At 54.5% G+C, this 15,754-nt stretch overlaps 3 protein-coding genes across 3 annotated transcripts; 2 read left to right on the top strand and 1 right to left on the bottom strand.

The window, feature by feature from the left end:
* Positions 1 to 1,078: 1,078 nt before the first annotated feature.
* On the top strand, positions 1,079 to 6,411 carry LOC131089062 (cytochrome c oxidase subunit 5A, mitochondrial). Its single transcript, XM_058033581.1, has 5 exons — positions 1,079 to 1,337; positions 3,965 to 4,084; positions 5,191 to 5,312; positions 5,662 to 5,784; positions 6,256 to 6,411. Exons 1-4 carry the CDS (start codon positions 1,253 to 1,255, stop codon positions 5,773 to 5,775), a joined length of 441 nt encoding a protein of 146 aa, XP_057889564.1. The 5' UTR covers positions 1,079 to 1,252; the 3' UTR covers positions 5,776 to 5,784; positions 6,256 to 6,411.
* Positions 6,412 to 7,591: 1,180 nt separating this feature from the next.
* FAM219B (family with sequence similarity 219 member B) lies at positions 7,592 to 11,827 on the top strand. Its single transcript, XM_058033387.1, has 6 exons — positions 7,592 to 7,681; positions 9,693 to 9,795; positions 10,008 to 10,092; positions 10,408 to 10,485; positions 10,755 to 10,803; positions 10,955 to 11,827. Exons 1-6 carry the CDS (start codon positions 7,592 to 7,594, stop codon positions 11,111 to 11,113), a joined length of 564 nt encoding a protein of 187 aa, XP_057889370.1. The 3' UTR covers positions 11,114 to 11,827.
* A 76-nt stretch (positions 11,828 to 11,903) lies between these two features.
* MPI (mannose phosphate isomerase) lies at positions 11,904 to 15,753 on the bottom strand. Its single transcript, XM_058033386.1, has 8 exons — positions 15,715 to 15,753; positions 15,278 to 15,405; positions 14,807 to 15,007; positions 14,586 to 14,727; positions 13,377 to 13,559; positions 13,112 to 13,285; positions 12,749 to 12,957; positions 11,904 to 12,429 (listed from the first exon to the last, which is right to left on the bottom strand). Exons 1-8 carry the CDS (start codon positions 15,728 to 15,730, stop codon positions 12,211 to 12,213), a joined length of 1,272 nt encoding a protein of 423 aa, XP_057889369.1. The 5' UTR covers positions 15,731 to 15,753; the 3' UTR covers positions 11,904 to 12,210.
* Between the last annotated feature and the right edge of the window lies 1 nt (position 15,754).

The following is a 15,754-nucleotide window of genomic DNA, read 5'->3' as shown; positions in this document are numbered from 1 at the left end:
TCGGGCCAGAGGCTCGTGCTTATCTGTCCTACTGCAGATTGATTCCTTTCACTTGAACGTTAATTTCCAACTGTTTTTTTTATGTTAATGATCATTTTTTGGTGGGTTTGGGGATGGTAAAGCTTTGGGCTCTGTCCCATCCAGCTCTTCCCAGTTCCTTCCTTCAGTGCAGACCCCATTCAAGATCAACCCTCCACCCCACACAGTAGCACCGGGTACAGGCACCTACTCCAAATGCATCAAAAATCACTAATAAAATTAATTTTAAACCCTGTAATCATAAGTCCCTCTGTAGACACCCTGATCAGAGCCTGAAGACTGTGAGAGCCACTCAGTTAAACATGAACAGCCCTACACCTCCACTGCTGCCACCTCACATTTCTCTCAGCAAGGGGAAAAAAAGAATAAAAGCCACTTATTTCTCCTTTTGTTAATTCACAAGATGTTTTTAATGGATTTCATCGGCAGGTAGTTTCTAATCACAGAGGCAGCGCTGGCGATCTTACCCTCATTGCTTTGCTGCCTGATGGCTTCCTACATGAGAAAAAAAAAATTACTGAAAAAAATTTTAAAACATGGTGACGATACCGGGGGACACAGTGAGTGGAATAATCACGATGGTTTTGTGGTTTTGTGCAGCAGTGCTAAGCACAGCCCCAGGGACGAGTTTTGGGGCGATTTCGTGCCCGGGCCGGTGCGATGGCAGCTGAGGGCAGCAGCCCCCGGTGAGGGGACAGGGACACCCTCAGAAAACTGGGGAGCTGGCAGCTGAGCCGGTCTGAGGCCATCCCCCTCATAGGGACCGAGTGCGGTGGCTGCCCATTGACAGGGACGGGGAAGTTGCACTGGGGCTGCGCGGACTCGGCTAAATGGGGGCAGCAGCAGCCCGAACCCCTCCAAACCGAGCTCAAACCCCTCATAAACGAGCTCAAACACTCCCGAAAAGCGGATCGGCGACCTGAGGGGACCCGGATGGCCGCTCCCCTCACGCACAAAATGGCGGCCAGCCCCGCCCCAAGATGGCGGCGGTCCCGCCCCGCCGCGCCTCCTGTCCGTCCCCGCCGCGCCCCCAGCCCGTCCCCGCGGCCTCCCGCCCTTCCACGCGCCCGCTCCGTCCCCGCCGCGCCGCCGTACCCGCCTCAGCGGCCCCCCCCGGCCCTCACCTCCGTCCCTCCCTCCCGGTGCGGTGCAGGAGCCAGCGGCGCGCGCCCCCGGTTGCCGGTGCTGTCTCCCCCCTTCACAGCCCGCCGCCATGCTAGCCGCCAGCGCCTCTCTCCTCCGCCGCTGCGCCGTCTCCGGCCTCCGCGCCGCCGTCCGCCGGCCCGCCGGCCCAGCAGGTGAGCGGCCGCACTCGTCTCCGTCCCTCCCGCCGCGGTTGGCGCCCGGGTTCCCGGTGCGGCGGGGAGCGAGGCCGCGCGGCCCGGCGCGTCCTTGCGGTGACCCCGCGGCCTAGCGCGGGCCGCCCCCGCCGCTCCGGCCGCCGCCACCGGGACCCCCCCGCCGGCACCGCCTCAGCGGGCACCGGGCACCGCCTGAGGGCTGCAGCGAGGGGCGGCGGCGCTTTCCCTGCGCCCCCCGCCAAGGTGACATTGATGGAGGGCGGCGGTGACCTCCGCAGCACCGGGGCGCCGGCCAGCCCTGGCTCCGCGGCAGCTCCGCGCCAACCCTCACCCTCCTAATTAACACCCCAATTAATTATATTTATTGTATTAACGCCCCAGCTAATAGGGAGAGTAGGAGGACCAGCCCCAGGCAGCGTTCTGTGATGGTGGCCAGGGTGGCAGGGCTGGAGGACGGAGGCTGCAGAGAATGCACTGCCTGTGCCTCGTAATTAATAGCTAATTAACCTCTTCATCGCAATTAATACCTAATTAGCAGACACTAGTAATGCTCGGAGACTTGTGTGTGCCTCTGCTGCGGCACGTGTGAGTTCAACGGCTGCCGTAGGGAACTTGTCACTGCGTCTTTTTAAATAATAAGCACAGGATTTCTTAGGTGCTGCTCAACACCTTTGATCTTTTGTTATTTTAAATCCACTAAAATCTTTGCTCGCTGTTCCTTTGAGCTGCCGAACCCCGGCTGCTCCTGGGCCTTGTTTCCAGCAGGCTCCGTGTTCTTCTTTTCCAAGCTTTTGTGTGTCAAACACCCCACTTAACGCTGCTGCCACCCTTTTGCAGGGGAGTTCTGTGGCTGCAAAACTTCCCCTGGGCTCCTCGTTCTCAGATTTTCAGTAAATTAATGGTTTTCTTCACACGTGCTCATTACTGGAGAAAACTGCCCAATTCTGCCCTCACAGAGAAGCTTGAACACGTTTGTGTTTCTTATTAGGTAATTTTATGCTTAATTCCTGTTTAATTCGCTTCAAAGCAAAGGTGCTTGCCCTTTGGATTTTCTTTTAGCTGGGGATCTCTGCCTGGATAGGTTGGCTGTCACACAAACGTCATGTGTGTGACAGTGACCTTGATGGACCCTGCTGAAACTCAGGCCACAGGGACTCTGCAGGTACAGAAATAAACATTAATGTGGAAAAGAAACAGAGCAGCAATTGAGAAACACACCCTGGAAAGGCAGAGCTTTAATTATGGTCTGTATTTGCCTCCTGGATCCAGGGAATGGTTTTGTTGAGGAAAGACTTCACATTTTGACTTAAAGATGGTATTTGAGCGCTTCAGTTTAGGCTTTTCTCCAGCTGAGATTTGCCGGTTTTCTGCAGGATTTTTTTTTTTTCTGTGTAAGAAAAATAAGGATTCTCCTTCAGCCAGCAGAAACCTGGAGGGTTTTCAGCAGTGTCCTGGGAGCAGGAGCATTTCCAGAGCCCTGCTCTTGCTCTGAGCTCAGCTGTGCAGGTGATTTATTGCAAAGAGCAGGGTCAAAGGTCTGCTTTGGAGCTGGGGAAAGGAGGGGGAATCTCCCCATAAGGAACCAAAAGAGCATTTTAATTCTGTCTTGGCCTGTTGTTTACTTTTCCATAGCTAAAATAAATAAAGCTATTTTCATGCTTTCATTGCATAAACCAGTATTGCAGCTGAAATGTTGGACCAGGTTAAATTTTGTTAAAAAAGCAAATTGCCTGCTAATTAAGCTGCCATTAATGAAACCAAAGAGAAATACATCAGCAAAACTACAGCCCAGTTGTGGTGTTGGGTTTTTTTTGTTTTGTTTTTAAATAAAACCCTGTAGTTGATCGCTGTGAGTGGTTCATGCTGGGTTAAGAAAGAAAAAGTCAGGAGCTAAATTTGACTTGTGTGAAGCAGAGCTTTGAGCTCCAAGGTCGTATCTGGTGAGTGACCTCTCTGCAAATATTAGTGGAGTGAGATTAGCAGTGGGGAAAGGAAGCACCAGGCTTGTAGTTCCCTTAGAAAACTCTTCCAACCTTTGTAGGGTAAAAAACCACAGGTTCATACAAAAAACCAAAATTTGTGATGGTGCTGAGTGAAGAAACAATGAGCCTGTCTGACTAATTTGTGTGTTGGCATACAATCTGCTTTTGTGATTAGTTATCAAATATTAATGCAATATTTTTTCCAAGTTTTTCTCTTGGATAGATATCTTGTGGTAGTTTTTTTCCTCCTCCAGCCCTCCTGTTGGAAGGAATATCTCTCATCCCTTTGCTTTTGAGAGCCTCTCTAGGAATTGCATGGAATTTTGTTGGTGAGGAACGTGCGTGTTACAGCTTCTCAGTCTCGCTTGGCTATGGGAAGAGGGAGAATTCCTGTATTTTACAGAAAAAGGAATGCCAGAAAACCTCTTCAGAGTAGGTTTTTGTGTGTCTTTGCCCTGCTCTGACCAATGCAGACACTTTGCTACAACATAAACCACGATATTTAATAAGTTACATCCACCTCATCCAGGACTGACTGTAACAAGGGCAATCCATATTTTATGGCTGCTGGCCTCTTGGTCAGGCCTGAAGCAGTGTTCTGTTCCTTTTGCTCCAAGTTTGTTCCTTTTTTCCTGCACCCAGCTGTGCTTCCTGCCCGCTGCTACTCTCACGGGGGGTCACAAGAGTCAGATGAAGAATTCGATGCTCGCTGGGTGACGTATTTCAACAAGCCAGATATCGATGCCTGGGAGCTCAGGAAAGGTAAGTTGGACACCAGAGAAGCATAACAGCATAACTTGAAGTTTTCTGACCAGAAATAACAACTTTAGTTGGTGTTTTGTGGATTCCCCATCCCTGGAAGTGTCCAAGGCCAGGGTTTGGAGTGACCTGGTCTAGTGGAAGGTGTCCCTGCCTGTGGTGTTGTTTGTAGGGGTCTTAAAATGAGGGAAGGGATGAGAATCTTGACTTTGTTTCAGAAGGCTGATTTATTATTTTATGATATATATTGTATTAAAAAAAAGTGATATACTAAAACTATACTAAAAGAATAGAAGAAAAGATTTCATCAGAAGTTTAGGAAGGAAAAGGAAAGGAATGATAATAAAATCTTATGACTGACCAGAGAGTCTGAGCCAGCTGGCTGTGATTGGCCATTAATTAAGAACAACCACATGAGACCAATCACAGATGCACCTGTTGCGTTCCACAGCAGCAGATAATCAATGTTTACATTTCGTTCCTGAGGCCTCCCAGCTTCTCAGGAGAAAAAGATCCTAGCAAAAGGATTTTTCATAAAATATGTCCGTGACACCTGCCCATGATAGAATGGTGGACGTGATGATCTCTGAAGTTCTTTCAACCCAAACTATTCCATGATTTTAACACCTGGATGGGAGGGACAGTAGCATTTGCTCCAAGGACAGTGTTTTTGAGCTCTGCTATGCTCATTTTTCTTTGCACTTTGGCTGATGGCTCAGCCATAACTCCCTGCAGACTTTTTGTGTGGAGTTTTTTGCTGTGGAGTTGCCAAGTTTTATTAAACTTACCCCATTTATGGGGTGGTATAGGGCTGAGGGTATCTGTAGGGCAGTGTGGGGTGTGTGCACAGCGGGGATAGGACCAGGGTAGGTGTGTGGGGCAGTATAGGACCAACACAGTGGGAGAATTCATCTTTTAAGGCCCATTATGCCTTAAAAATGATATTTCATAAACAGATAATTGCAGCCAGAGGGATCCTTCCAGCAGCAGCTGCCTGACAAGGTGCTGAGTTTTTCTGTCAGAAGGAAGGGAGCAGACAGCAAGGGGCTCCTTTTGAGATGGTGACAAGCTGGTTCCAAGTTCCCCTTGGTGTTCCCTTGTCCCCACAGGCATCAACACACTGGTGGGCTACGACCTGGTCCCGGAGCCCAAGATCATCGACGCGGCTCTGCGGGCCTGCAGACGGTTAAATGACTTTGCCAGCGCTGTGCGCATCCTGGAGGTCGTAAAGGTGGGTGGGACTGCCCTGTTCCCGTGGCCAGAGCCTGCCAGCTGGGCAGTGCTCCCTGCTGCAAAGGGAAACCACCATCAGTGGCTCCATGGTGAGCACGAAGCTTGCTGGCTTCTTGGAGGACTGAGAGAAGTAGCTCAGAAAGCTCTCTTGGGGATCACCTGAAACCAGCTCCTTGAAACCTGAATCCAGCCTGGCCAGGGAGTTCAGAGAAGCCAGGACTTTTATTTCAGCCCTAGAGGAGCTCTGCTCTGCCACAGGCAGAACTGGGAGGCTTTGGAAATGTGGATTTTGAAGTAACTCCATTTTGAAGGAACTCCATTCTTTGTTTTTTGGGGTTTTTTTTCAGGACAAGGCAGGACCCCACAAGGAAATCTATCCTTACGTTATCCAGGAGCTTAGACCAACTTTGAGTGAACTTGGAATCTCCACTCCAGAGGAACTGGGCCTGGACAAAGCATAAACCTTGTTGGTAAGATTTGGTGTTGCTTTCCAGGCTTTTGACATGGGGAGTCCTGTACACCAAACCCCCTTGGCAAAGACAGCATAGGCAAGACCTTATGTGCCCTAATCCCAGACTAAAATAAAGCCCTAAATAAAAATCCTCATGGAAGTGAAGCCTCTTAACTCAGTTTCCTCAGGGGATGACCAGTGTCATATTCTTTTTATAAATATTATGCCTAGAATAGAGATGCTGTGTGTCAGACTGCTGCAAATAGTGCTTGATTCTGGATATTTTAAGTCCTTTTCCTCCTCCTTGCCCTGGGGTCCTGAATCAGCTGTGCTGGGAGTGCAGTACCACATTAACATGGTTAAACAAGACTTTGAAGGTAAAAGGGATGGAAATAACTCATTTGGGACCTCATGGAAACTTTGTGGAGCTTCTAGGCTGCTTCTTTAATGTTTTTTTTTATTATTTTTCCCCTGTTATTTTCTATGCCAGGTGGATCACTCAAGCGTTCTGCTGATGCCACAGATTGTACACCGTCACTTGGAGACACAAACTTTAAATCTTACTTGACATAACTTCTTCCTTTATTGAGTCACAGTGGAAGTGCTGTGGAGTTGGGCCTAATAAAGGAGAAACTGGTTTGACTCATGTGGTACCAGTGCCTCGTGTGGTCATTTCCTGTTGCTTTTGTAGGGAAAAACAAGGAACAAACCCACAAATGTGCTCGTAGGAGCTTCTAAATTGTTGATTTCTCTGCAAAGCTTGTGTCCAGAGCCTTCCCAAGCACGTGGCTCTGGGAGGGGAAGAGCAGGAGCTGTGTGGAGAGCGTGGTTCCTGTATGCACAGCTTTGGGGAGGAGGCATTTCCCTGAAATCATGTCCAGAGCCTCAAGTGTGCAAGGGTGGTGTCCTCTCCAGGAAGGGGATCTGTTCTGGGATACTGTCCCTGTTTTCCATTCATCTCTGGCCCAGGCAAGGGTTTGGGGAAGAAAAGAAACCAACAGAAGCAAGTGGGAGGAGAAGGGAAACACCTTAATTCTGTTATTTTCCTCCTAGAAGAGGGGAATTTTTTTGGAAAACAGGAATTCGTTTCTGGATGCCCTGCTGTTGTGTCCCACAGTCCCATCCCATCCCACTGTTTCATCCATTGTAAGACTTTTTCAGTTCCTGTTCCTTTCTCCTCTTTCTTTTTAGATGTATAAAAGGTGAGATATAGGAATGTGCCCCCTGTTGACAGAGTGACCAAACTATCCTCTGTCCCCTTAAAAAGGAAAGTAGTGCAGAAGTTTCTGTCCTCGATTATGTGTAAAAGGCATCTCATAGGCTTGGGGGATTTCACCTCAAACTTAAGGATGGCCAATGGGACAGGAGCCAAAAAATCCCGCCTGAGCAATTAACTACAAAAAGAAGAGAACAAACAAACTAATGTTTTTTGTGAGGTGTTTTACCAGGAGCAAGAACCTCTCGCACCCGGCTCAGTTTTTCTCTGTAAAGAGTTTATTATTTTGCCTTTTATTAAACATTTTTGTTTCCAACACTGCAACAGAAGCCATCCTGCTGATTTTAGACCTCCAAAAGTGGCTGAGCTATCTTGGGTGTGAAATAGACCACCAAGAGCTTATGGCTCGAAAAGATTCCTATTTCAATCCATGGTCCTGTCCCGCCGTTCTGTCCTATCCCGTCCCGCTCTCCCGTCCCGTCCCATCCCGCGGTCCCGTCCCGCATGCGCGGCAGAGGGGCGCGCCCTTTCCCCGCCTCCCATTGGCTGAGCCCTGCCGGCCCCGCGCTGCCATTGGCGGGCGGGCCATGGGGCGGGGCCAGGGGCGGCCATGGCGACGGGCGGCGGCGGAGCCGGGCCGGGTCCCGGTGCCGCTCCCGGTACCGCTGCCAGTGGAGCCGCCGGCCGGCGGGGCCCGGGGGTACGTGCGCTGTACGGGCGCGATGGGAGTGCGGGGCTGGGAGGGGTATGTGCATCCTGGGCATGGGGCTGTGTGAGATATCTGTATGGGGATATAGGATATCTGCGTGGGGCTATGGAGCTGTGTGGGGTATCTGCATGGGGCTGTGGGGCTGTGTGGGATATTGCATGGGGCTGTGTGGGGTGTCTGCATGGGGCTATGGGGCTGTGTGGGATATCTGCGTGGGGATATAGGATATCTGCGTGGGGCTATGGAGCTGTGTGGGGTGTCTGCGTGGGGCTGTGTGGGATATCTGCACGGGGTTATGGGGCTGTGTGGGATATCTGTATGGGGATATAGGATATCTGCGTGGGGCTATGGAGCTGTGTGGGATATCTGCACGGGGTTATGGGGCTGTATGGGATATCTGTATGGGGATATGGAGCTGTGTGGGATATTGCATGGGGCTGTGTGGGATATCTGCGTGGGGCTATGGGGCTGTGTGGGATATTGCATGGGGCTGTGTGGAATATCTGCATGGGGCTGTGGGGCTGTGTGGGATATTGCATGGGGCTGTGTGGGATATCTGCACGGGGTTATGGGGCTGTATGGGACTGTGGGGCTGTGTGGGGTATCTGTATTGGGCTATGGGGCTGTGTGGGATATCAGTGTGGGGCTGTGTGGCTGAGGAGAGCGTGGTGCAGTGTGGGGTACGTGAACAGGGGTGGTGGAGGGCTGGGGTATGTCCATGGGGCAGTGTGGGGTGTGTGCACAGTGGTTATGGGGCTGGGGGTATCTGTAGGGCAGTGTGGGGTGTGTGCACAGGGGTTATGGGGCTGGGCTATGTCTATGGGGCAGTGTGGGGTGTGTGCACAGGGGTTATGGGGCTGGGGGTATCTGTAGGGCAGTGTGGGGTGTGTGCAAAGGGGTTATGGGGCTGGGGTTATTTGTAGGGCAGTATGGGGTGTGTGCACAGGGGTTATGGGGCTGGGCTATGTCCATGGGGCAGTGTGGGGTGGGGTGTGTGCACAGGGGTTATGGGGCTGGGCTATGTCCATGGGGCAGTGTGGGGTGTGTGCACAGGGGTTATGGGGCTGGGGTTATTTGTAGGGCAGTATGGGGTGTGTGCACAGGGGTTATGGGGCTGGGGTTATTTGTAGGGCAGTGTGGGGTGTGTGCACAGGGGTTATGGGGCTGGGCTATGTCCATGGGGCAGTGTGGGGCAGTATAGGAACAATACAGTGGGACAGTTCATCTTTCAGAGTTGCAGACAGGGAGGCACAGCACTGTATGCAGTGTATAAATATAAATATACAAATAAATATATATATATGTACACACACAGAGGTGTATCAGCACAGCATCAGCTGGCCAGGAAGGGGTATGGCACACCCAGAGAGATCTGGGGGGACACTGCCTGCCTGGTCATTCCCACCATAAAGCTCTGTCCTGCTAATTCCAGCTTAAGACACTGAGGCTAATCCTGGCTGTGCTCTCCAATCACCATCCCCAGTCCTCTGCCCTGTTCCTTTAATTCCATGTCCCTCCTGTGCCAGCTCTCTGATTTTCCTTCTATTTTATTCATTACTTCTTGTGTTTGTGGAGGTTTTATCTTCCCTCTTGCCCTTAGGAGCGTTGGTTCTCCTTGACAATAATTGGATAAAAGGAGAAGCTCGGAAACCCCAAATTAAAATACACAGTCCTTACATTTGTGTTTGATTAACCTCTCAGTAAATCTCCTCCACCACCTTTTCCCAGGTATTACTGCAGCCAGGCTTGCACGGGAACTGATGGTGACTACCTGTGCTTTTAATTAGCATCACCATTCCCAAATAATCCTCTCATCTGCTAACAGATCTGCTTATTCCTTTTCCTCTCCCTCCTCCTGGGCTGTCCCTGGGGACAGATCTCCCTGGGGACAGATCTCCCTGCTGACCTTGAGCTCCCAGGAAGGATCAGATGCTCTCAGATGACTCTGCTTTACTTCATCCCCGTGGAGAGGTGCTAAATGATTCTTCCACTCTTTTTTTAGCTGGTTTGGGCTGAAAAGAAGAGGCTGAACAAAGGGACAGATGTGGTGGAGAAAAGAGGTCCATACATCATGAGCAAACCTCCCTCCATCCAGGCCAAGCTGAGTAAGTGATGCTTGGTGCACTCTGCTGGGATTTTGGGTGTCATTCCCACCTCTCTCCCAGAGCTGGGGTTACCAAAAGCCCTTTAATTCCTTGGTGGGATAAAACCTTTATAAAAGCTCACCTGCACCACCTTCCTCACCCATTCCCCAGAAGAAGAACCCCTTTGGGAGCACTTGGGGATTTTTGTCTCTGTCCCTGTGCTTGGCTTGCAGAGAGGCAGCGGGAGCTGGCAAAGGCAGCGCTGCGAAGGCAGGGGCTGCTGGGGGCACCCACTGCCCCGAAACCAACTCCTAAAAGGTCTGATCCCCTCCTCCTCTTTTCAATGCCTTTTCTTTGGGGACACTGGGAAACTCAGAGGATTTTAAAGAAGAGTTTGGGACCTTGTTCTGCTGGCTCTGTTTGGCCAGGAACACCCAATTTAATAAAATACACTGCTTTTCGCTTCTCTATTTTGGGGATGATTTGGTGGTATGGATTTATTTGGGTGTCCTGGGGTTTAGCTGGTGGTGGGAAGGAGTGGGATCCCTGCCCTGGCTCCTCAGCCTGTCAGCTCCATGGATGTGTTTGCACATAAAACATCTGTGCTGGTCTCCCTCCTGCGTTTCCTGGCAGGTCTGTGAAGTTCAACAAGGGCTACACGGCACTCAGCCAGACAGCTGATGAAAACCTGGTCTCCCTCGACTCAGACAGGTGAATAGCCCAGGATTTTGGGTAAATATCCCACAATTTTGAGGGTGGGGGTGCTCCCAGATGGCTTTTTGGGGGGGTTGATTTTCCTTGTCACTTGTAGAGCATCCCTGACGGCACTGGGCACCTCAGGGCAGCGATATGCTCCTGTTGTCATAGATTTCAAATACTCCTTGGGGTTGCACTTCCAGCTCCTTTTTTCCCCCAAATTCCCCTTATCTGCACCCTACAGCCCCCATTTCCTGGCCAGCTCTGTTTCTTTTTCCCCTCAGTGACGGGGAGCCAGGATCCAGGTGTTCCTCAGGATACTCCTCCGCTGAGGCAAGTGTGGGGCTCTGACTGTGACACTGTGGGGTCCCCAGGGGCTCCCTCATCCCCCTGACCCCTCGAGGCTCTGGCTGGGGCTGGGAGCATCACCCCCAGGGCGTGGATGTGTGTGCATCCTGCAGAGCTCTGCTTTGTCCCCCTGCAGCAGGTGACCCAGGACCTGAGCCGGCAGCTGCTGCAGGACGGGTACCACCTCGACGAGGTCCCTGATGATGAAGACCTGGATCTCATCCCCCCAAAACCTTCTGGCTCCTCTTCTTGCCCCTGCTGTTTTGGAGAAAATCTCTCCTGTGTGATCCAGTAGCTGCACAAGAACAGGTCAAAATCCAGCACTTTCTTTGTCTCGTGGGATGGCTGGTGGGTGTCCGGGTCCCACGCCAGGACGGTGGCACAAGGACTGAATGATGCTGCTCGTGGCACAGACCAGCTGACTCCAAAAGACTTCTCCTTACACTCAGCAATACCAGGGGAGGTGGCACAGTGACATTCTGGTGACCTGCACGGGACCTGGCACTTGGCTGGGGTGGGAAGGGAGGACAGGCAGGGCCTGGCACCTCCACGGGGGTATAAAGGGAAGGATTTGGGAGTTTCTGGGGTTGGAGCTAATGGCTTATTCCCATTCTCCTCAACGCTGCTTTGATGCAGGTGAGGCACAGCCCAGGCCCCCCATCCCAGCTCTGCACAGGGCTTGGATTTGGGGGGCTGGAGAGCCTCCCTGCTGCAAACCATAAACGCTGCCTTAAACCATGGTCCTGCTCTATGACATAGAGGACAATCAGCTTCTTATACAGAAACCTTATTTAAATATTTCGTGTCAAGAGACATGAACTGGTTGGGTGGGGGGCATGTTTGTTTGTTTTTGTATCTTACTTGTAAAAGGGAGCACTTAATAAACTGGATCTCATTACTCAGAAGGGCTGCTGGTGCTGTGAGGGGGACTCCTGTGTTCTCTCATCACATTTTACTCTTTTCCTGTGCCTGAAGAGCAAGGGGGGGAATCACAGCCAGCGTTGGGGGCATGCTGGAGCTGCTCCCAGCCTCTCTGTCCCCCTCCATCCTCCTGCTCCCTCCAGCACGCTGCCCTTCGCCAGGGACAAAGTCACTTCTTTATTCACAGCAGCAGAGGCTCTCCTGCTCCATCATCCCCCAGGCAGCCCCCTTTTACAGCCAGGGAAGGGGGACACTGGCCAGGCTTGGGAAGAGCCCACCAGCAGCAGCAGAAAGCCTGTGGTCTGCACCACCTCCAAGAGGTCAATCCACAGAACTGCTCTTTCTACACCTCAGGGCTGCTTTGGGGGTTTAACAGGTGGAGGGAGACCTTTCAAGCGAGAAGACTTTGCCCACAGCAGTTTCTATCTACCAAAACATGGAGTGTCGTGGTGGAAGTGTCCCAGGTGCTGCTCAGAGGAGGCAGCAGGCTCGGAAGAGCAGCATCCCCTCGGGTGAGGAGAGGTGCAGGGAGATGCTCTCGTTGGCCGACACGAAGAGCACGGAGCCACGGCGCAGGGACATCTCTGAGGCTGCTGCTGTGGAGGTGCCCACGGCTGTCCCTTGGATCACCAGCAGGATGCTGGCAGAGTCCATGGCAGAGATGAGGTACAGCTTGATGGAGGCAGGGATCTGCCAAGGGAAATGTCACTGTGCTGGGGTGTCCCTCAGCTTTGATCCTCTCTGCAGAGCTGGAAGGGGCTTGTCCCCACTCCCACCCCTTTGCTGGGCCTGCAGCAGCCCAAGCCCAGGGACCTCTTCCTGGTTCTCCCTCTGCCCAGAGCTGCTGGAGAAGGTGAACAAGCTCCAGGGAGGGATAAAGAGACCAGCACCCCATTACACCCAAAATCACTCCCACCCTGCCAGGACACTGATAACAAAGGTGAGCGAGCCCCAGCCAGCACTGGTGTGTCCCACCCGGTGTCCCCAGCACGGAGCTGTCACCTCTCACCTCTATCCTCATGATGGTGAAGTCTGGCACGGGTGGGTCGTAGAGGTAGACGTGGGGATCGAGCTGGCTCTGCGCTGCCGGGAGGATCTTGGAGCTGCTGGGTGCTGGTGTGTAGTTGAGCATCTCACACAAGGTGAGCACATCGATGAACTTGGGCGTGAGCCCGGCGCGCACCGTGTTGTCCGAGCACGCCATCACCTCCACGCAGTCTGTGGGGACGGGGCAGCGCTGTCAGCCCAGCCCAGCCCCCAGCCCAGCCCAGCCCAGCCCTCAGCCCAGCCCTCAGCCCAGCCCAGCCCCTCCTCCCGTCCCCACAGCCAGGCCTTGCAGGATGGCGGGCTAGGAGAGCCCCACGATGCTCACCTCCGTGCAGGTAGGCGTGGGGCTCGTTGGCTCCCAGGAACATGGCCTCCCCTGGCTCCAGCCTCACCAGGTTCAGGAAATAAATGGTGAAGCAGCCGATGTCCCCCGGGTACTGGGAGTGCAGCCGCAGCAGCAGCTCCCCGTTGCTCCCCGACGTGTCCTTCCCTTCTGCCGCTGCACAGGACAGACCAGGCCCGGTGTGGGGAGAGCCTCTCCCCAAACACAGCCCCCCGAAGTGGTTTGGGGTGTCCCAGCCAGCACCCACCTTCCTGGGAGATCCTCTTCACCAGCATGTTCAGCTGGTCCACGAAGAACTTCTTCTCGCTCTTCATGAGGCGGGTGAAGCACACGCGCAGCGCGGCCGAGACCCCGCGCGGGTCATCGCTGCCGCTGCGCTCCAGCTGCTCCGCGGCCACCTCCCCGATCAGCGCCCGCAGCTCGGGGACATCTGCGGGGCCAGCGCCGCTCAGAGCCAGCCCAGGCCAGGGGACAGCACTGTCACTGTCCCCACAGCGAATCCCAGCCCTGGGAGCGCTGCCTGCACCCTGAACCCAATCCCAAGGGAGCAGGGCTGCCATCCACAACCCAAACCCCGTCCCAAACCCCATCCCAAAGGAGCATGGCCATCATCTCCATCCCAAACCCCATCCCAAAGGAGCATGGCCATCATCTCCATCCCAAACCCCATCCCAAAGGAGCATGGCCATCATCTCCATCCCAAACCCCATCCCAAAGGAGCATGGCCATCATCTCCATCCCAAACCCCATCCCAAAGGGAGCATGGCCACCACCCCCATCCCAAAGCCCATCCCAAGGGAGCAGGGCCACCATCACCATCTCAAACCTCATCCCAAAGGAGCAGGACCTTCATCCCCATCCTAAACCCCATCCCAAGGGAGCACAGCCCCCATCCAAACCCCATCCCAAGGGAGCAGGGCTGCCATCCCCATCCCAAACCCCATCCCAAAGGAGCATGGCCATCATCTCCATCCCAAACCCCACCCAAGGGAGCACAGCCCCCATCCACACCCCAAACCCCATCCCAAGGGAGCAGGGCCACCATTCCCACCCCATAGCCCATCCCAAGGGAGCAGGGCCACCATCCCCATTCCAAATCCCATCCCAAAGGAACAGGGCAATCATCCCCATCCTAAACGAGCATGGCCACCATCCCCACCCCAAAGCCCATCCCAAGGGAGCACAGCCCCCATCCCCACCCCAAATCCTGACCCAAGGGAGCACAGCCACCATCCCCATGCTAAACCCTAACCCAAGGGAGCATGGTCACCATCCCCACCCCAAAGCCCATTCCAAGGGAGCACGGCCACCATCCCCATCCCGAAGCCCATCCCAAAGGGAGTGTGACCACCATCCCCATCCCGAAGCCCAGCCCAAGGGAGCAGGATCACCATCCCCACCCCATGGACACCATCCCCACCCCAGAGTCTGACCATGCCCCCTCCTCCAGCCTTACTCTGGAGGAAGGAGACAATCTCCTCCACGGGCCGGAAGCCACACATGCCCTCGAAGGGGGTGAGGGCGATGGCCATTTCGGGCTTGTGGTTGGCATCGGGATAGTGCTCAGGGAACTGGGCATGGAGCTTCGCTGCCAGCTCCTGCAGAGAGGGGACAGGAGCTGCCTGAGTCCCCAGGACATGAGATCCACCCAGGCTGCCCACACCGGGCTCTCCCTACCTTGTTGGGGTGTGCCTGGACAGACAGGGCGGTGTTGACCGACAGCACCTTGAACAGGAAGGGCAGGTGCCCCTGGAAGGCGTCCTTCACCTTGGCGCCCAGGCAGGCGGGGTTGTCGGCGATCCACTGGCCCAGGGTCTTTTGGGGGATGCGGTTATCCCGGATGAGGGCATCGCCCCGCGGGTGTGTGCCCATCCACAGCTGCCAGACACCAACACACACGGCTGGCACCCCAAGCCGAGCCGGGCAGGCAGCACGGATGACTTGGGCTTTTCCAGGGAGGTGATCCCTGGCAGCTCCCTCGGGGGCTGAGTCATGCCGGGCTTCCCTCCAAGCCAGGGGGACACGGGACAGCTGAGGGGCAGCATCGTGTCCCGCTAGGACACAGGATGGAGAGAGCCACCACGGCCGCGGGGTGGACACACGGATGGGACAGACACACGGACAGAATGGACACAGAGACACACTCACCTCAGCGTAGGGCAGGTCAGGCTGGATCTGGACCAGGGGGTCACCGCTGGCCACCAGCTTGGCCACCTCGCTCTCCAGGCCCACCTTCCCCCAGGAATAGTTCTGCACCGCGCAGGACAGGGGGAACACTGCGGGAGGGAAGGCAGGTGTTAGCGGGGCACCGAAAGAAGCCCCGGAAATCCTCCCGGACACGCACGGAGCCCGCGGGGCACGGTGACGGGATGGCAGGGAGGGAGAGCACCACGGCCTTGGCAGGGGACACTCTGTGGGCACGATCTGCAACCATCACACGGCCATCTGGGGGTGCCCGGGCTGGGGGCGCGGCTCACGGGCCCTGCTCCCCGTGGCCCTGGGGGGTCCCGGAGGGGGTGCCGGTGTCGCATCGCGGAGCCCATCCCCGGGCGGGCGGTGGTGCCCGGTGCCCGTGCCCCGCTCACCGCGGATCTCCGCCATGGCTCTGCCGGGCAGGACCTGCCC

Source organism: Melospiza georgiana, chromosome 13, assembly GCF_028018845.1.
Source record: "Melospiza georgiana isolate bMelGeo1 chromosome 13, bMelGeo1.pri, whole genome shotgun sequence".
Taxonomy (NCBI): Eukaryota; Metazoa; Chordata; class Aves; order Passeriformes; family Passerellidae; genus Melospiza; species Melospiza georgiana.
Note: the sequence above shows the minus strand (reverse complement) of the source record. Positions and strands in the feature narration are given on the sequence as shown.